Source organism: Aythya ferina (genome assembly GCF_964211825.1).
Source record: "Aythya ferina genome assembly, chromosome: 9".
NCBI lineage: Eukaryota > Metazoa > Chordata > Aves > Anseriformes > Anatidae > Aythya > Aythya ferina.
The window spans coordinates 4427440-4449861 of NC_140305.1; the positions used below are offsets into that span (position 1 = coordinate 4427440).

The 22422-nt window shown below is 33.4% G+C and overlaps 1 protein-coding gene across 2 annotated transcripts in view; it reads right to left on the reverse strand.

Annotated features, from left to right (window-relative positions):
* Window positions 1-3216: 3216 nt before the first annotated feature.
* Window positions 3217-22422, reverse strand: part of RASA2 (RAS p21 protein activator 2) — a 51417-nt gene continuing 32211 nt past the window's right edge. For both annotated transcript variants that reach the window (XM_084530126.1, XM_084530127.1), the window contains exons 10-24: window positions 21097-21253; window positions 19789-19937; window positions 18327-18441; window positions 17825-17899; window positions 16993-17116; window positions 15477-15583; window positions 14110-14196; window positions 13951-14028; window positions 13459-13532; window positions 12220-12326; window positions 10304-10386; window positions 9191-9399; window positions 7433-7536; window positions 6657-6846; window positions 3217-5601 (exon numbers count right to left, since the gene is read on the reverse strand). In XM_084530126.1, coding sequence (XP_084386252.1) covers window positions 5571-5601; window positions 6657-6846; window positions 7433-7536; window positions 9191-9399; window positions 10304-10386; window positions 12220-12326; window positions 13459-13532; window positions 13951-14028; window positions 14110-14196; window positions 15477-15583; window positions 16993-17116; window positions 17825-17899; window positions 18327-18441; window positions 19789-19937; window positions 21097-21253 — 1690 coding nt within the window. In that variant the 3' untranslated portion in view covers window positions 3217-5570. The remainder of the gene's footprint in view (window positions 5602-6656; window positions 6847-7432; window positions 7537-9190; window positions 9400-10303; window positions 10387-12219; window positions 12327-13458; window positions 13533-13950; window positions 14029-14109; window positions 14197-15476; window positions 15584-16992; window positions 17117-17824; window positions 17900-18326; window positions 18442-19788; window positions 19938-21096; window positions 21254-22422) is intronic.

The following is a 22422-nucleotide window of genomic DNA, read 5'->3' on the forward strand; positions in this document are numbered from 1 at the left end:
CTCAGATGGAAGCGAGGTGAATTATGTAGGTTACAAATATCAATGTTTTATATTCAAAAAGTTAGATTTTTACTATTCCTACAACAGTACATATATTTTTCCATTCATACAGCCAGGTGTCTTCAATTCTCATATACCCAGGAGCAGGATTATTTCTATTTCAATTTAAGATACTTGTAAAAATAATCAACTAATCTGTAACATTTGGTCTGACTGCCTTCTTCTACAATAGGCTAAATCAGCAAGATAAGGAGAAAAGGTAGGAGAAAAATATATAGAACTAAATACAACTTGTGAGATAAATAAGCTATTGCATCATCATATGGGGAAAATACTTGTGCACACCCTCTCAGGTTTTACTGTCCCCCTTTGAGGTGTCAGTTCATCACTGATGATGATTAAAATGACCAAATATTTGAGAAAGCATTGTGCTTGCATCTACCCTTCTTTCGGAAAGTACTTCAAAGATCTATGGATAAAAGGCGCAACAGAATCATCAGGTCTGGGTATTGGTTGTAGATGACTTTACTGATTCTACAGCCTGCTTGCTGCCACCTGATGAAGGCTGGTTTCTGTCACCTAGCAGCGATGCCACAGGGTCCCAGAGAAGCTGCAGGCAGCGTTAAGCACATGGAGCTCCCACCCCTAAGCCTCTTAGCCGGCTACTGAGGTAACTCTTCAGTGGGTGCAGTGTCTGCACACTGATCCGCTCCACCAGCGTGAGCCTGCATCACTTTGAAGCCTTCTATTGTTAAAGCTCTCTGCTGCCTGACACACTGGAGCTTATAACTGAAACACCAGTCTAGAGGAAAGCAGGGGATATCTTGCCTTTTTTGTTTTCTTTCCTTTTTTCGTTTTTGAGAAACCAAAGCCAAAATTTTCTGCACTGCTATCTAAGAGAGACCAGGTAAGAAATTTTTACCTTTTAGAGACTGAATTTAAGTCACACAGTAAATTTGAGTTGTTCTATGATTCTCTTTTTCACTGCGTAAGAATTGCCAAAAATAGAAGATGAAAGAGGGGAACAAAAACTACAACACTTTAAAAAAAAAAAAAAGACTTGACTGATTGAAAAAGCATATAATTCATGTTTCTATAAAACATTATATATATTTTCAGTGAAATTTAACAAGACTATATATACAACTGCTGCAACATTTGCAATATTAAATATACTAAAATAACTGACTTCAAATAGTTAAAAAGCTCGGTCATTACAATTTAATGGATCGTATCTAGTAAGATTACAAAGGTGTCTACATATATGGATTGTGTTATCTTCCTTAAATATCTATTCATGTAAAGGCTATTTAAAAAGCAGTTCAGCATGGTTGTCTACAAATTCAAACAGAAATTTCTTAGAGCTTCTGCATTTCCTGAACACAAAAAATAAGATAGTGCAGCCACTGCATCTTGTTAAACCTTATTCTGTTCTGATACTGTGGAACAACTGATTCTCAAGTTCCAGTCTTTGATGCAGGTACATCAAGTGACTTCTTAAATTTAGATTTTTAAACTAAATAATGTAGGCAAATGACAGGTTGTAGTCCCAGTTCTTATAGCTCTGCACTCAAACTCCTCAATTGTATTCATCTATTCTTATCAGCTGCCCTGTATTGCTGAATCTCAGTAATGGACATTATTCCAGCAGCAGTCTCATCAGGACTCAACACAATAACTGATATGGCCTCCTTACAGCTATCAAATGATGTCTGTTTTATTTAATCTGAATAAATCATAAAAACTTTAGTTAAATATGCTTTTGGAACTACTCAGAAGAACCTTACATAAACTGCAAGCATTTCTCTATTCTGCTATAAGTTGCTCTTATTCTTTACTGGGAGCTTTTGCTTATTGGCATGATTTTTATTCCATATGCATGCTCTTTAAAAAAATGCTGAATTAATTTCTATTGTGAATAAATGCTGCAATATTTGTATTTTAAATTACATATAAGCACAAATTAACTTTAAATACTTTGTTTCTTATGTGTTATTGATTCTAGCTACTATATACAGCCTATAGCTGTATCTTCTATATGAAGATAAATATACAGGGGAGCATTTACACATCATCATAGAGACTATAGATATTTTCTCGCTGTAGTTACCTGCACGGATCATGGGGGAGTTTGTTTAGAAATTTCTAGAACTGAGAGAGAAACTAGGATGCTACTTTTCAAGAAATCTAGAGTCTTAAGAAGAAGAACCTTCTAGCTATGGAGGCCTTGTGAATCTATGATTGCTAGCCCAACCCAGAACTTCAAAATATGATCAGCACAGCAGCTGTGGATCTGAAGACGGAATGCCCTTTTCATGTCATTGTTTAGAAAAAAGCTCAGCATAATGGTTAGAGAAGATATCATGTTAACCATGAAAATAATAGATTGCTCTCCTATAATCATCACAGAATCCTTACAAATTTTTGGAGTGTCCATCAAAAAATTTCTCCTGAATTTCCAAATTCATCTTTCGTTTTCTCTGCTTCCTGAGTCTCTGCAAACGAACGTAGTAATCAGACTGTGCCTTAATACAGCTTACTTCGAAATTAATTTTAAAATTAGCTCAAATGTTTGCACTGTAACTCCTAAGAGCTTCCATACCAACAGTAAAGAAAAACAGGTCAGCTCTCTGTACATGAAGACAAAACACCAACACAGCAAAACATGCTTATAGGAAATTACTTTATAACAACACCCATAAGCATAGGAAGGACAGCTTGTGAAAAAAACAGAAACAATAACAAAAAACACCCCCCCCACACACAAACACCTGCATAGATTACATATGGAAAATAAAAACTACTTTTTTCCATATGCATATTTTTTTTTCCATATCCATATTTAAAATAGCTCTGACATTATATAGCTAGTACAGGTACACTGGACATGTAATAAAAGACCAATCAATAAGAAAATTTAGCCATGTAACACCAGGGCTAGATATCCTTTAATACAGACTAGTTACAGCAAACATTTTATGAACTGTAAGATTCCTATAAACACTGTTATACTAAGTAATTTTCTCCTAACCATAAACTTAAATTAGAACACAACAGTACTGTGGATGACCATGCACAATCCCTTAGATTATTGCTTTTTTGTCAAATAGATTTACCTTGTTAAAACCAACTCCTGTACGCAAACCTCTATTCATCCAGTCTTCAAATAAATGATATTTTAAAAATCCAGGCCTCACAGGAAATACACAGCACATCTCAAGTTTGTTGTAATTTATTTGAGTTATTCTCAAGCAATGTTACAAAACATTTTAATGTCTTGATAAGAAAATAAAATTTAAATAAAAATACATTCAACAATACATCATAATACAAATTAAAACTAATGATAATTTACAATCCAAAGAGAACTAATTATTGAATGTCTTCTAGACTAATCAAAATGAAGGCAAATTTTACCATTAATCATCCTACTCGTACCTAATTAAATCCTAGAACACCTACTTTATTTTGAAACATTATAAAATGAGAAATTAAACCCTAATAGTCACAAATATTCAATGGCCTTTGTTTTTTCCTCTAGATATTCCAGTATCAAAGCAAAAAGTGCATTTTTAAAAAAAAAAATTCTCAGAATACAATTTAGTTTTCCATAAACTGGACTTTGAAAACAACAGAACATAGGTCTGAGGAACAGACACTTTGCCACAACGTCAATCGATATACAGCACAAACTAACTTTGACAGTTGACAGCATTCTGTTTTATTTTATGGCAGCTTTTTAATGGCAATTTAAACAAATCCAATTTACCTTGGCAAAACACATTTCTTGGCATATGATTTCAAGCCCCCTTTTAACTGTTGGCAAACAAAAGTCCCTTAGAATACATTAAATGTGTAAAAGAAGGAAAGGCAAAAACAATTGAGATTGCTAAATGATTGTGATATTGCAGACAATAGTACTGAATCCCAGACATTCTAAAATAGTTTCTCTGGTTTTAAAATCAATAGTTCTTCTAACAATACTTACATTCATTCGTTCAAAAATTTCAATCCTGTCTTGCCAACTTGCTTCTATCACAGAAAGCCTCCCTACGACAGTATTACAATTGTATAGTAATTTAAACAGCTTACAGTTTTCAAGCATTATGGATTTCTATTCTATTTGTAAGTTACATTCCTAATTAATTTGGCCAAATCACGATTGTAAAAAACACACTAACAAAACAACAACAAAAGACCCCACAGCAAAGGCTCTGAAAATAAAAGTACCACACATAGTTATTATTAAAAATAATATTCCAAGGAGTACCATTGTATTTAATACTGATGAAGCAAAGTTGCCACATTTGCTTCTTCCTGGCTATATACACAGAAGTTCTTTCAGCACAAACCTAACTTCCCAGATGAAGTGAGCAAAAATTAATTTTACTGAAGTCAAGAATGACAGTTTATAAACTGTGTTAAGTGGCAAATAAGAATCCATATAACTAAAGATATAAAAATATTCACTGAAGCATTGTTTAAAGACAAAACAATGTTGATCATTCAACTGATCATAAAAAGCAGATACTACAAAGTATCTAAAAATAATCTGGGATAGTCCAGATATCTAAAGTGCTTTGAGTGATTATAATAGAGATTATTTATTAGATTTGTAGTCAAATGCTGAGTTGGACCTAGCTAGTTTTATCAAAAAATAAAATAAAATCATATATGGAATGATGTAAATTGATCAGTACTCAACCACAATCTGTTCACATTTGAGTTCTTCTATCTGTAAGCAAATATTATTTCAAAAAGAACACTGCTACCCTGCATATATTTTTTTTCAGATTAAGAAAAAAAAACATACCTTACAAAAACGTACCCTAAAGAAAATAGTGGTCTCATGTCACTCCATGTATTACTCACCCTAAATGTAAACAAGAGGCACAACGTAAGTTCCCTGATTTCTTCTTATTTAGTACTTTAAAAAAAAACAAACAAAAAAAAACCAACAACTAACACTGGTAACTGCTGTCCAGATCATTTGCAACATACTGCATGATGTTCTAACTTCAGCTGTAGTTAAAATCAAGTCCTGACAAAATTTAATATAAGAAAAAAAAGTCAAACGAATTGAATGTGAAGCTTCAGGTCTTTACCATGTCACTGTAGCTTGGGATTTCTATTTCAAGATCGTTATCAGCAGGGCAGGCACTCATGGTAAACTCATACAATTTTGTAATACATGTATTCAGAGATGCAATACAACCAACAGATGCCATGTTGATTTTGTTCCATTAAAAAGCTTATCTGTTTAGAAAGTTTTTTTCCAATAAAACAGCAATGGCAAAACATTTAGTTTTATTCACATCTATTACTTCAAGAACCTGGAACTTCAAGTTCTTCAGCAAAATGAGGATCAACTCTAAGACCAGATTTCCAAGTAGCTAGCTTTCTATTAAATATTAAATAGATTGTCAACACAACTAGCATTTATGTTCATTTTTAAATACTTTGTAAAAATGCATGTTATGAAATACAAAATGAAATAAAACAAAAAAACCAACACCCCCAAGAACATTTCCAGTTTCTTTTTCATCCAAGTGTGCCACAGTTTGTTTTGGTTAGGAAACCTTTCCAACAATTGGATTTTCTCTGGAAGAAATAAAATATTACATATAAGTATTTTTAGTGGTTTACATTTGCTTTCTAATTCTCATCATATAGTTTTTATTTATTAAACAAAGCATTTCCCCCCATAATTCCTAGCATTATTTCTGGAATGTCATGATTTGTGGAAAAATCTCATTTACTTTCATGTGAAAATTCTAAATCAAATGTCAATTTCTCTAAACAACTTGACTCAAATATTAAACTAAGGAAACCACAACACTGTTCTGGAATTCTTTTTTATGGTGATTCAAGCATTACTGATGCAAAGAAACAAGTAGAAAACTTGACTACTGTTGTTTTATGGACAACAGCTAGGATCAAGGAGAACTGAAAGAATCACTTCTGGAGCAACAACAAACACTAAAAATTTTTCTTCCCCAATTTCACCAAAAATAGTATTTGTCATTGAATATGACAAGTGCATTAAATACAGTAAGTATGCATGAAAGATATGGGTGTGGTATCATTTTTACAGTTATATAAAATTTGATAGCTTAACACTTTTTTAACTGAAATTTAATAAAAATATGTAACATTTTAAAAAATATGGTAGGCAGACAGTTAGGGATAATCACAGAATATCCTGAGTTGCAAGGGACTCGCAAAGGTCATGGAGTCCAACTCTTGGGTCTGCACAGGACCTCTCAACAACCAGACCATGTGTCTGAGAGTATTGTCCAAACTTCCTGAATTCCAGCAGGCTGGGTGCCATGACCACTGCCCCGAGGAGACCGTTCCACTGCCATCTGAAGTGCACAAGAAAATACACTTGCAAGGAAGTGACACACTTGTTGCTAATGGGGTCTTAAAACAAACGCAAAGGAATCCCATGCCAGAGAAACATTTCCTATAATCTTAACAACAGGTGAAGAGCTGCACTATTACAAATACAGCAAATGATGTACCATATTTTCAGGTTGCCTAAATATAACTTCAGCTTAACTACCTCAAGAAATTTGACCTAATTGTGATTTTTAAATTTTTATTTTTATTTTTTACTTTACTATCAATACGTAAAAGTTTCTTAAGATACTTACTCACTACCATATTTAGCACTAGATGATCTCTTCTTTTGGTATTTTTCATGTGATTCATTCAGCTTTTCTACTATATCTATTATCTGTTTGAGTGTATGAAAAGTTGCTACAGAGTCTTCAATTGTGAAGTTAGAATAGTCATCTGGTTCTTTCCGTGGACCTTGATAGACAGCTATGCTTCCGCAAGCCTCTACAAAAGTTACCAAAATATCCCAATTAGCATTTTGATTATTAAGAAACAGATCTATTTACAACATAAATGGGGACTCTGAAATTCTTAAAACTGATGTTACTTAAGCTTATACATAGAGCTGATTGAGACAAAAGCAGAAAAGAGCATCAACTAGATTTATTTACAGTTCTGTATCTATTCACCACTCATTTGGCATCTTGAGAATCCATGCTCCCTGCTGTTCACATTAACAGGAAATCAATGCCTTCTTGTAACTCAGCTATGTTACATATGATTCATTCCATAATCAGGAAAAGGAGAACAAAGAAGAGCAACTGCCTATACTTACTGTCTCTTTGTTTAGACTATTTAAAAGATTTCCTACAAGCAAATATAATTAAAATAATGCGCTCATCTGATAACTACTGTTAAGAATTGACTGAAGAATGTCTGATACTAGAGTACTAAGGACTCAAAAATATATTGTGTCTCCAGTCTCTGTTATTTTCAGGTAAATCATTAAGAAACCTAAGAGATGTCAGGGACCTAAAGAACTACAGTTGAATAATATCAGCATAATTCTTCTGAATTACTATTTCAGTACCTTCCAACTTCTGAAGTTTAGACATGTTGATAGTGAAAAGTGAGTAAATTCTTTCTGTCTCTCTGTCTCCATCAATCTCAATTTGAGTATCAGCTGGAACATCTCTAAAATGTAAAAAAAAAAAAAAAAAAAAGACGAGTACTCTAAAAGTTTGAAAGCAAGCAAAAGCTGATACCATTTCAATATACTTAGCTTTTTAATTATGCCTATCACTCACAGACAACTTCACAATTGCTACACAAAATGCAGCATTCATTGCAAGTCTTACAGAAACATGAGTATACAGTTTTGAGGACATAACAAAAAAGGCTTTTTTCAGTAGAATTTATTATTCCATATGTCAAGAGAAAAATATTTTTTAAATATCAAAGATTAACTTTCATTAAACAACTAAACGCTGTTTTTACAAATCTACTTCATTTGAAAGGTAGCCAGAACAGAAGAACAAGATATATTTTTAAAGCACAACAAAGACGAAAACAACCTAAAGTTGGTTAGTAATGGAATCTTTAAAGCTGTTGAGAAACCTAATTTATGAATTAATCAAATAACGTGGAAAAACGTATTACATATTTTTCAGAAAGTTCTCTTGTAGGATTTGTACTGAATTTTAGAGGCCAGGCTGTAAACTTTAGTCTATAACTTATGCAATCCAGTTAAAGATAATTTATTAAAAATAATCATAGCATTTGTTTTAAGAAATCAGCAACTTGAGAAAATAAGTTATGTGTTTTTCTTGACATACCTACACAATACAAATGATTTGTAAGAATCTGCATCTGAGATTATTTCACTGATATTCCTAATACACTACTTTAAAATAAGTGAGGTCAAATGAAAGTGTGATTTTATAAAAACAAGAGAACACCATTATGGCAAGTGATAGACTTTCAGGCTGAGTCCTCAGCAGCAAGGTATTTCAATTACTTCATACGGATAACTTAGATGTGTCCTATTTCTGCATTCCACTTGGCATCTGAATAAACATGAGAATTCCTATGCCTGTTCTTATTTGCACTAGGAACAACAGCCCTCAAGAAAAAACCGTCACCAGCTGAAGGTTTGCCACAGAGTAAGTAACTACCACTGATTTCTTCCCCCAACAACCTCTGTACCCACTGTCCACTTTAGGAGCTTAAAGGACAGACAATTAAGATGCCAATTTCCAAGGTGCTTTGGACTGTCAGTGTTACAATACAGACCACAGGAAACAACTTAGAACAGTCAATAATTGATAGTTCAGAACACAGCAAGAGAAATAAAGGAATTGGTAATAAACAACCAAGTGTACCGTAACTCTTTCATATATCAAGTTCTCATTCACAGAAGTACCATAACATGGCATAAAAAAAGAACTGAAGTGTTATGTTTTCTCCCAGACCACCATACACTACACACTGCCAGAACTATTTACTACCAATACGCCTCTACATTACCAAAATGGTACTAGCATACAAGATAACTATCAACAGAAAACTCATTAGCTACAAAATACCTCGTTCTGCATAGAAAGAAATTAACCATTCAGTATTTCTGATCTACATACTCAATTGGCTACCTTTAACATTTCATATGGTGGCTGATGAAGCAATAGATTTACTAAAGCCCAGTACTCCAGGCAATACTAAGAAATGTTTTTAGTAACTTCCTAAAGCAGACAGCAAAAGCCTTGCCTTCTTCAGATTCTCAAGTTGTACAGTGAATCATACATGATTTATCCTATAAAACATATGCAATTTCATTTGAGAAGCAACTTACGCAGTGCAACGAGCACAGCCCACTGTGTTTTCTATTGTAGCCTTGCAGCAAAGCCAGCTCCCATTCAAAAAAGCAGAAGGATGGTAAAAATTAAGCCTCTTCTGGTTGCATCTCGTCACCCGGCAGAGAGCTTCTATCCACTCACTAGCTTCTACACAGTTATTTGCTTGGATATAGAGTGGCTTTTCTCCATGTAGTACTTGAAACATCTGTAGAAGGAATGCAACAATACATGTATTCTGCCCAGTAAACAAATCTAGTTATTGAGCAACTTTGAGTATGTCAATACAAATTTCAAGTCTCACACAATTTAAACCTATATTAAGACTAGAAGCGAGACAAGGGAGGCGGAAAAAAGACTTTTCACCTCTCATTTTCCTAAATGACCCTAAAAAAAAATCCCACCGCACAAAACCAGCTTCCTATATTCCACTTGTACCACTTCATCAAAAAAAAAAAAAGTCATAAAAGAATAAGAATATTCTGCTTATTCTCTAAATGTGATGTCAAATTTCTTGTTTTTTTATTGTTATTATTTTTTATTATTATTATTTTTTTAATCTTGAGAGTAACAAAAGTTTCCCAGAGATTTCTGCTTTAGTCATCCTCAGCCTAAGTAACGACTGCACGTTTATCACAGCCTCCAAATTCTGGATTCAAATATTGACAGAAATACTGATGTGTTACAGGTCCAGAACAAGGCTGTAAGGACATCTGTCTTAACTGTTGAAGGTACTGTAGACATTCTCATTAACAGGAATAAATACAAGTCTGGTAATATTACATTTTATTACATAAGAACATAATACAATTCATACTACTACTACCACCACCTTATATTAAAGTGCTTTGTAGTACGGTCCCAAGAGTTTTAACTGCCATTCTAAAAATTTGGGAAGGGGGGGTACGAGTCAAAATCGGAAAAGTTGGTGCAGAGATCAAATAGTCCAGGCTGTTTCACGTTCAGAGTACTAGGAAATACTGAATACAGCTTCCCTCCTCCCCCTGATTCAAAGATTTTTTAATGAAACTTTTAAGAGTAAATTAAGCTAATTATAAACTATTATTTGAAAAATATATCAAAAATTATACATAAACTATCTTTTGACTCACATTTTTCTTGTTGAAGGAGCTCTCATCAAGCTTCTCCACTGCAAGGATGTTTTTGATTGGAATCGTGAAGATCGGTTCTTTATCTGTAAAATTTTTTAAACAGATAACAAGAGTGAAACAAATTACAGTACATATATTACAACCTCAGTGCACTTACAATACTAAGTTCTCAAAATGTGCATTTATATTTTTGAGGTACATAAATCAGACTATACTCTGATGATGAGAATGGGAAGACTCAGTCTCAGGAAGTAAGATTAGGGAATGTATGTTCTATTTCCTCACTAATGTACCTGCTTAATATGCCACATTAAAGTGGCAAACTGAAAAAACTCAGTAGTTAGGTGGGCTACAGAACAATAATATGACATACAGCATATGACAATAAACAGTGCTATTTATTCTGTTGATTTCATTTTTTAAACAAAGGTCATCGTTAAAAATTAAAAAAAAAAAGCTTGGCATGTTTTCTTCTTGCCAAATACCAAATCTATGCCTCACCTCGCATTTTATCATTATCACCAGAGGAGAGATTGGCCAGCAAAAAGGCCATTGTATAGAATCAAGACTGTATTACACGAAATGCCAAAATGCTTCCTTTTATCCAAATGCAGGTTACATGCACATACGTGTACCACCACACAAAGATTATAAAATATTTTTTTGTAAATAGATTTTTTTTTTAAATAAGTTGCAGGAAGCATGAACATGAATAAATCAACTATTAGAGCAATACAGGCATCTAGTACCTTCTTGTTACTCAATATTAATAATCCTTTGTTATCATGTGTGACATGATAACATGAGACAGTGTCTCATATGAATGGTATTAATGAGCATGATACATCTTTGATTCTGCAACTAGCCAAAGGCAGAAATAAAAAAAAATTCTTTGACTTTTTAAACTGTTAACTTTCATTTCTAAGTAAATACAGACTGTAGCACATGGACCACCTTCAGGATTTTTTGTATCGGCATATTTAACAAACAGCTAAAGCAAACACCCTGTGGAAAACTTGATTATACGTATTCTTGCATTTCACAGTGCCATGAACAAAAACTTATTTAAAAATATATTTTAAAAGCTCATTTATTTGCAAGGCAAATTTTAAAATGCACATATAGATAAGTCTGTATCTTACCCTACAGTGGACTACTTTAAAAATTGAGTATTAACCAGCAGCTATGAAGTTATATGCAGATCACAACCAAGACATCATTATATTTCATTAAACAGATATGATTAAAAAGCATCTGATGAAACAGAATTTTGCTGAAAACACCAATTCATGCAATGCCAGTGTCATCAAAACCAGACATTTTGTGACGTAACCTTCAATTACCTTCCAACAAGCAGGCAACGGTTTTCCTGAGAAACCTGTGTCTCTACATGCCAGCTCAGCATTTAGGTTTCCAGTATCAGTAGCTAACTCCAACATAACAAGCATCAGCATTTAATAAATTCCTCAATGCAGGCACGAGCAGAAGCAAATGCATTCTCTGATTTGCTGCACTGAACTGAAAATTCCCAGGACCCTGGCTCCAAATAAGGCTCTCAAGAGCTACCAGCATTCCAAGGCTAGAAGGTCTCAAGCCAAGAAATAAGAAGACTCACTACCACAGTACAGACCTTAGAAGATCTGAGATCTTGGATCTCTGACAGCCAGTTATTCTGGTATTCAAGTCTAAACTGTATACAGTAAGTTCAGTAAATTGTGCTGCAGAAGCTTTCTGCAAGATGAGTGTGACTCTACAATTCAGATCTTGAGCATTTGATAAACAGAGCAAAAGGTAACTAAAATATATCATTATGAGCATTAAGAAAAACAAATCATTTTTTTAAAAAAAGCTAAAACCAGATACAAACACCTAGAAAATATTGAAAAAATAACAGGCATAAAATATACATAATTTACCTTGCTGTTTGTGGTAGGTGAATTCTCTACTTGTTAGACAGAACCACCGCTTCTTGAAATTCTTTTTACCAATCCGAGTCCTCCCCTGAGCTCTTTTGTACATTTCTCTGTAACAACAGAATCCAATGAAAATGATACTTTAGTCTTCCAGAGAGGTTTCAAAAAACATCTGAGAACACATTGTTACCGCATGATGAGTAATATAACCTACTTCATTGTAAATTAAAACTTCTATTTATTCAAAATAAGCCCTCAAGATTGCCTCCAAGTATGGTGATCATTTACACTGTTCCATTAACAAGTTATAAGTGTGAAAAACAGTAAATTTGGGGGCAGGTACTTGCTTATTCAGATCAAGAACTCAAGAACATGTGAATGTAGTTGGCATTATCTGGATCAAGAACTGAATAAAAATGAAATGATGATGAACCCAATTCAACAGGAGTAGACACAAATTGTATTCAGTAGAGTTTAAAAGCATGCTCACTGGCAACCACTGTTTTGAGCAACAGCCACCAGTTTCTCATACAGATTAGCTTCCCAATTGCTGTAATTTAGTGTTAATCTGCAACTGTGTCCTTCATTTCTATTAGTATCTTAGTACGATGCATTAACTGCTTGTTTTAAAATCAGATGCTTGTTTCATAGAAAAGGCTTTACCATGCTTCTCAGGTGAATACAAATCCTTTTTCCCTATAAATGTTGTTTTAAATCAATTTATCAGATTTCTTGACGAACACCAGAAAATGACAGTTTCTTCATTTCTCAGATGTAGCAATTTTAATTTAACAATTTTTATAAAAGCATTCCATCATTTACTGTAAAGTGTGCCAATTACAGTGTAGGGATTTTTGCCTACTATTAAGAAATAGCATTTAGCTGACTGGGCTTTAAAAGTATGTAAAGTAATTCTATACTAAATAAATTTTATGTTATAGCTTTTTACAATTCTGAATAAACCATCAACAAAGCACACACTGAATTATAACAGAAATTCAGACAGACTTTTAGAAGATTTTAAACTTCTAATCCTCCCCCTAGTGTTTAAAATACGACTACTGAAGTTCACAGAATTAGTTTTCACCGACACCTGTAAACTAACAAAAAATATCACAACTAACAGATATTGTAATTACTAGTTAGGTCAAACATTTTAGTAAGTATTAATCTGATGTTGGCATTAATGAAAAAAATTAAGTTGATTTTTCACAATTTTTTACAGATTCAAGATGTGTTTACCCTTCTTTTAGATGTACTGGCTCACTCAGACCACTTGGTTCTTTACTTTCAGTAGAGGAAACATCATCTAGAAACTTAAGTAAAAAAACACAGTAAATAAATATTATTCAGAAGCAATGAACAACCAAAAGCTATTTTGAAAATACATACGTACTTTTTCTCCTAGTACAAGAACAATTAATTCAACACAATAAATGAAAATATATTATAGGGACTTGAAGCAATTTAAGGAGGGATGCCACTAAAATACACAAATTTTCTGTAATTATTTCCTAAACAGCAGATCTAATAAAGCTTGTTTCATTTTCTACTTTTCCCCAAATTAAATTAGCTTTGTCCACAATGTACAACTGTTATTTTTTATTTATTTATTTATTTAAACCTGAAATGCAATTTTTAGGAATTCATAGTAGAAAACTGAACAATAACATAACCCTTTAATAAGACTGATGAAATACATCAACCATAAGAAGAGTTATAGTTAAAAAGTACCTTTTTGACAGATTCAGTAAATTTGTCTTCTTGAAATGTTTTAAAAAACTCGCACATAAATGTCTCCTTGAAACTTGACTGAAAGAAAAGATATTTGGACGTAAATAAACATATAAAAAATTAACTGTATGAAATGAGAAAGAAATTTAATAGCCTTACAAGTTTGCTTTTGGTCAAACTTCCCCAACTCCCCAAAGTCTGGATGGCTTTTGATATGAGAGTTAATGTTCTAGAAGTCTGTGCATCCTAAAATAAAAAAACAAAATGAATAAGTTATTTTTATATATTTTTCCATATAGAATTTTGATTTAAAACTGAAAATGTCACAAAAATTATTACATTATACCATGTAAAAATTCAAAAGCAGTGCTGTTCTTCAATGCTAACTGTGCTTTGTGAATATATAATATATAATATATATATATATATATCTCTTTTAAATCTATTGTACACTGTTTAATATGTTATTCACTATCACTAGAATTTAGGCAAAAATATTTTTTTTCAAAGCACGCTATGGAACATCTTGTCAAACCTCTCACATCCTACTAATGCTACAACATATCCAATGCTTCTGAACTATTCAAAACTAAACACTAAAATTACTGCTGTGCAAATACTAGAAATGTTTGTAATACAAAGGGAACTTAAAACATTGTCTGTAAGGCTTTTGCCTAATTTACTACCTCTCTACTTGCATTTTAAAGTAGTATTAATGCAGTCATAGTGAGGTGCCTTCCTGTTCCCCTTAAAGCGTCTAGCATTCAAGTGATGAATTCCCATCATCTCCTTCTACTCTTACAAGCTGCATAATGTCAAACTCATTAAGTAGATTTTTCTTTTAAAAGCATAATACACGAATCAATAAAATAAGCTAATGAAGCTAACCTCTGGAGTTTCATACACATTCACAAGGTTTCATACGTATCCTGTATTCTACATGAAAATAAAACAGTATTTTTTCTCATCTCATTTTTTTTTTTTTTTTTTTTTATGTACGTGTACTTGACAATTTATGACTTGAAAATTTGGCAATCCAGTGAAACTACCAGAGTCCTGATTAAATGCACAGATCAATTACAGAGAACTCTACAATCTCTATTTAAGACGAGAATGGAAATACTGTTTTAAAAGTAAAAGTGATATCTGAATATGTAACTTCCACGGTGGAAAGAACTAAAACTATTTCGCTATATGGCTTAAAAAAACCCTGAGTCATCTTGATATTCCAACAAAGCAGCACTTTTACATCATTTGGGAACACCTTATAAAGGCTGAAAAATGTGATGCCTCCAGAACTGCAAACGTCTTAATTCCACAGGTGAGGTATAAAACTGAAAACCTCATAGAATCATCGAATATCCCGAGTTGGAAGGGACCCATACGGATCATCAAGTCCAACTCCTGGCACCGTAGTAAGTGATCTTACTTCCCAGTTAAGGGCCCAGTGAAAGTAGCTTATGACTTCCCAGATAAACAGATCTGACAGTTATGAATAAAACAGAACAAAGCTTCACAAAACTTACTGGATGATGAGGTCGTAAATGAAAAGTATGAGGTGAGACTACGGCTACAGCAAAGAAACGAAGAAACACAAAGCTGCTCACTGCAGAATACTGTACATGAGGGTCATCTGCAGAGAAAAACGATGAAATGTAACATGCACTAAACTTAATAGGAAATAATGAAGACAGTCAACATAAAAATTCTTAAGAAGATCACGTCAGAGAAGACATTTATATTTTAAAATAGAGCAGAAAAATCAATGAAGCGCATGAAATGAGAAAGATGATCATGGTAAGAAATGTTCTACTTATAATGGGGGGTTTATTTCTCTGAAGAGAAGTTCTGTTCTCAGAAAAAAAATTGCTCATCAGCTCCACTATAAGGAACAATGAGATCGTTGCAAGCACTTATATATACACACACATATACAGCACTGATTAGATAAGGCTGTATGCACATTAAACCAAAAGAGAAAATACTGTAGCAGCTGACTCAACACTAGACCTATCAGGTTATTCACCCATAGGACTAATAAACTCACAGACATTAATGCTGCACAACAAATGTGGTCAACACATATGAACAATTTCAACTCCAATTCCAAGCTGCATCTGTGATTTTATAATCACAGTATTGTATAATCTTGATGCTCTGAGGGCTTTAATATTTTCAGTATATTTAGGGTGTAATAGAGTGAGAACACATCCTTAATGCAATGACAACTTCAATCTGATCTGTCAGATTAGTTAGCTGTTCTAAAACAACTGTCTTAACCACAGGAATTTATGACCCCAGGTTCAGTGATGAACACGAATCAAATGAAAGCCCCAGATAGTAAAAAGTATGTCCTTCCTTTGTAGCCTGTCAGATGACATTTTAGGTTTTAATTGACTGGAGCATCAGAGTATCTCATACCCAGCACATTATTCTTATATTAAAACCATTCTGAAAGAATAAAGGTTTTCTAATTCTCTGGTCACATTCCAAATACGTTAAATATTTTATCTTCTCCATGCTCTGCTCTACCTTGACCTTTAAGGTAGTAAAGCTTTTCACTGGACACTTAAGTTATGAATGTAGTAGTCCTAGTCAACATAGTTGCCATTCATGTAGTTAGATATAAACATAAAAGTGAAAATTTCACAATTATATGAATATAAAAAGTGAGTATTTCACAATTGTATTACTTCCTTAGAAGCAATAAAAACAGATCAGCTCTTCTGAATTTGAATTATCTTTTTCAAATAAATTGCTTCCTGCATAACTTGTGGATTTCTTCCAGTACCTTGTATCTTGGCATCTTTTTTGCTACCATCTTATATTGTATCAGAAAATACATATAATTATTGCTGATTTACCACAAGGCTTTACTAAGGCATACAGTCTGACCAAAAAAATAAATGCCTGATTGTTGAGGTAAGAAGTTCAGAACACAGTAATGAAAAAAGACAGGAATTTTAACAATGCCCATAAGATAAATATAGAAGTTAATTATGTTACTCTGAATGTAATTTTCTGAACATAGAGAGCACTTACTTGGAAATCTTTTGGCAGCCAGATGCCTCAAAGAATAAAAAACATCACACATTAGGGTAGGACAACTTATACTTGACCGCACAATTTCACGGAATACTTTGTCTACATAATAGCGTAGGTTTTCCTGTAATTATGAAAAAAAGTCATTTTTCAGACCATTGACTATGGCTTTTCCCTGAACACAAACATAACACTTTTTTTTTTTTTTTTTTCCAAAACATTGCCTGATTATTCCTCTATGTATTTTAGTAAAGTGCGTATTTTAAAAGCTTTGTAATATTTATATGGTATTACTAGTGTTAAAAGATTATTTAATGCTACACACATGAAAACACATAAGCAGTGCTTGGTAATAGAAAACTATCAAAGGACATTTTTGTAATTTGACAATAGATAACAAAGTAGTAGTACTTCCCATGCAACCCTAGGAATGTTAGTTTAGCTTGTTGCAGCCACTAATGCTTTTAACATCATCCTCTAAGAAGAGGCAAGCAGCAAGTAGAACTTCAATGAAAAGTATTAAAGTACTGACTAGCTACTTCAGCACCTGGATGCTGTGTAGAACATCAGAAACCACAATATCCAACAAATTGGTAAGGAAGTGTGTAATTCTCTAGCTTTACCTCCCTTGTTCACTGAAAACCATTTTTTGTTTTAAACAGAGATAAGAAAATACATTTTTTCCTTTATTTACATTGGAATCAGAGAACTATACCACTAACATAAGTAATTCAAGTTACTGATTTGCCATTATACGGAGCTGCCTTTTAAAATATTTTCCTATGAGATTTTGAGAAAGCTTACATTAGGAAAAACAAAATAGGAAACTCACCATATTAATTTCTGCATTATCCCCTTCTCTTAATTTGATTGGATCTATTTCACAGGGTTTAGGAGACTCACATATCTGAAACAAACAGAGGTTTAAGAGTTCCAATTTTCAGATAGCATGTGTGGAAATACAACTCTTTAAAACTGGACCGCCTCCTAGATTTAGGGTGAGAATTCTAAAGGAATTCCAAGCAGAACAGCATGCAATAACCATCCTCACTTTTGTGTGTGCTTTTTTATATAGATCAATTGTATAAAGCATCACATGGGAAAATTCTACAGTGTGTTAAGAGGCTGGAACAACTGTCATCAACTTGATTTTCAAGCATCTACAACAGAAAAAAAAACAGAAAGTAACTCCCTCCACTAAATATAAATCATTAATGCTCAATTTAACTTTCCTCTAGAATTCCCTCATCTGAGTAATTATTGCTGCATAGGGATAAGAAGAATGCCCATGAAAGAGACAGTGTCCTGCAAACAGCTTCAGCATGATAACCTACCTCATCAATAACTGCTTTCAAAGTAACCTTTAGGTAGTGTTTTCCCACTATTTTCATCATTTCATCTACACACCGAGTTGCTAGTGAATTCCCTCTGAAGACTGTGTTTGCTTCTCTGGAAGAAAAGAATTGATTTTACTTGAATGGGGAAAAAAGGGAACTTGGCTACAAAAATCTGATTAATATTTTACCTTGCTATTAAGTTATTACAAGTTTTTATCATGTATTTCAGTCAGAAATTTCAGAACCTAGCTATCCAGCTTGTAGTGGCACCCAATGAACAGAAAGAGAATAAACAAAGGTCATGATATTACTATTAGCAAACCCAGGAACAAATAAACACATAGGAAAGCCCCAGAAATTTTATACAAAGAAAATTATAATTCAGTGCTGAATGTGAAAAAGAACTATTGGAGAAAACTCCCCAAAAAGTGAAGACTTGTACCAGACTGGTATGAGTGGTATACTATTATTCTTCCAGTGCTCCTGGTTGGCAAACTCAGAGCTACAAAAAATAGCATACTACTAACACTCTACTGACAAATTCAGACATGTTTAGATCAAAACATATTTAATCTTCAGTTGTGTTAGGTTATTTGTTACATATTTTGAAGGAAATTGGAAGCCAGTTGTAAATCTCTTATCTGATGGGTTTAGTATAATCTGTGTTTGTCAGTTTAAATATAATGGAAAGGAATATGCGTACCAAAATTCAATGTAAAAAGTTATTTTCCACGAGTCACCTCTTTCTAAATGAATTGGTTCACCTTAAATTAAATCTTTAACAACTCAGCTTTAAAATGAACAATCCTGTGGTGAAAAAATCCCTTCCACTTCTCCACAGGACGTGACTCAGCACCTCAGAAGCCACTACTCAGGTCTACTTCATTTCTCTCCTAACCACAGAGCTGCAAATCCAGGGACCATACCCTCCTACAGATATGATTATGTGGGAAATCTCCTGTGCTTGCTACTTTCAAGGCACGTAGGAGGACACAGACTTACTTATGAGGCATTCTTGCAGAAAAGAAGTAACCGTAAGTCATATACCAGAACGAAAGAGGATGAGATTCTTAGCAATTTTTCAAAACATTCAGTATCAATCTACCGACCAGAAAAAACTTGGAGTGGCTCAATTCTGATATTTTGAAACAAAAACTGTGTGCTTGCAGACAACTCTAGATTCCTAATTTGCTATGCTTAGCTGTATAATGGCTCCAAGAATATTTTACAGACAATCAATTTCATCTAAAATAGCACCATGAATTGGTAACTGATTCCCAGATTCACTGTGATGTTAGTGAATGTTTTTACACACTAACATTAGAAGTTGCGTATCAGTTTTTCCATAACGAGAAAAAGAAATCTGACATGCTTATTTATCAATGCTGTAGTGTGAAGTCCCAAAAAACCCTAAAAATAATTTAAAAAGGTGTAACATAACTAAACATGGAATACATACTGAGTGTCCTTCAGGTCCAGTTCTGCTACTGCAGCAACAAATGGGACTAGCTTATGGTGGTGTAGTAGCAACCGTACAAGAGGCAGAACAGCATCATACTTATCTCGACAAACTTCACATAATATGTACGCAGCAGATGCGGAAATTGGCTGTGGGAAAGCAGAATAAAACTTTGTAATTGAAGTAGTTAAAGGCTCTGCTTATACATGGCAAAGTACAAATCTGACTCAAATCTAGCAAAATGAGGGACATAGCTTCTTAACAAAAATTTTTGACATTTGCTATATAACATGACAATTACGTTTCCATTCTACATAAATATTTAATTAAAAATTGGTATTACCTGTTCCACACTTAAGAATAAAAATCACTGTCTACTCACCCTTCCCACCCTCCCCAAAGAGTGGGAATATAGCTTTCTGACAAATCCAAGCACAAGGCAGTAAGCAACTACGTTACTATAATGCCATATATCTTCACAGGACTTTCCTTACTATAATTAGAGCACACTAAATTACAGTTTCGAAACTTCTAAGATGTCTGTCCCCATTCTTCTGCTGGGAATTCTAACACAAAAACATATAAAAAAATTTAAGTGAAAAGCCACTGACTGCCAATAAGCTATGTTCATACTTGAATATTGGCTAGTAAAAATCTTAGTTACGGCTTCCTCTTTCCTTTCCTTCTCCTCTGCCAATGCTTCAATGCTGAAATGAAGAAATTGTGTAAAAGACCAAGTAACTATAGTGACTATAATTTAATTTCTGGCTCATAATGCTATGCTAGCTATCTACCACACTTCTATCTTAGTCACTATGTCTGAAGGGAGACATCCACTCATGCTTAATATCATACTAGAGGAGATGGCAGCAACTTAGAAGAGGTGGAATTAGACATCAATTCGGAAGCAAACCATTTTTGACAAAGGTGATTGTTCACCCTGTCAGTGCCAATAATGAATCGATGTTCCTTGGAAACTTCTAAATCCAGGGGTCAAAACCCCCTGGAGAAGTGGGAGAAGACAGTGTTAGAAAGAAGCAACTGACAAGTAGAAAGTTGTTTTTTTTGTTTTTTTTTTTTTTGTTTTTTTTTTAATTGTTTCTAGTCAGACAGCACTGGTTACTTCACTGTGTTTGTTGGTTCTTCTAAAATAAAATTTTGGTAGTTTGGAACAGAACTAAATGCTCTACACAAGCTGCTTACTGAGTTGCAGCGGAAGTAATGAAAAAAATTCTTTGCATAGTCCCACGTAGGACAATATAATTCATTTTAAGTCTTCGTTTTAAAAGTAATTTTCAACAGAAGTACCTGAACATCTGATGATTTTAGCAGCAAGTTTCTTAGAGAAACATAGTATTCAGAGGGAAGTACACAGTCTTCAGTGTAGCAAATATTTAATCTAAGTGATCCCAAGTCATCAGTTTTAGAAGACTTGTTGCCATTTTCTCTTGGTTGAAGCAAGTACCTAAAAGAATAAGGCAATTCTAAAATATTAAGATTTACATTTTATTAGTTTGACTAATTTTACAGTAACGCAAAATATCGCCTTTTGTTTCAGTATACACAAACTCAGACAACTGTTGGTAAAAGTCACATCAAAAAAGACTGAGAGTAAAGAAAAAAGAAGCAGTATTTGGTGCACCTTCAGCAAATAACAGAATATCTATTTATTTTCTCATTTCTTTGCAAACACCAGAATAGGATGTATTTCCAGGACCTCTGCTGGAATAACAGGAATAGTTAGAAATGATGTTGAACCTTCTTGTTTTACATCTGTGCTATGATTAGGGTGTCTTGACCTTGCAGATGAATAGCTAATATCAAGAATTTGAATGGTCTAGTCTGAAGACAGTAAAAATATGTATTACCAGTCTTTCTTAAGAAACAAGATTTAAAAGGTTTAAATACTTTTAATGTAGTCTTTTCCTACTCTTAATACAGAATACATTTAAAACAATCCTTTGTTGGCTTTTGTTGTAGTTCAATTGTATTCCAACAGGAGGTGCAACAGAACAAAAATTTTAACAGCTTTTAAATACTGTCACAGTATAGTTCCAACATTCAGACCAACAAACTAATTGTATCTTCAAATACTCTTTTACAGCCATTTACATTTGTATGTTTACAATCAGAAAACCTGATTATTTTTTTTTAATAATTAGATGTACTTCCCACAAGGGCATGCTAATATCAAGCACAATGAATTTATATGAAGTGCCTGACAGCGTGACTCAAGCTTATTTTTCCAATACTTTGTGCTACTATACTAGTGCTACTTCTTTATCTCTTGGGGTCCCATTGTACTTCAAAGCATTTCATGTGAACTAGTAATAGTTTAAGAAAAGTTATTTTTAATCACAGAACTGTTTTTATAAGCAGGTCATAATTGGATTAAAAGGGTGTTGACATGCGAAGTACACCTACAGAATGTATTAGCAGACTTAAGACCCTCTATCAATACTTTGTCAACCATACATGAGCCATATCCAAGAGCTATATGAACACTGTGGTAGTAAGTCCGTGATAATGTAAATTTTCTCTTAGCAGGTTTTTAAATGAGGCACATCATTATGTTAACATTGTTACACAGCTTTTGATCAGCTCAGAGTGCTGGCAGAACAAGACTGAAAACAG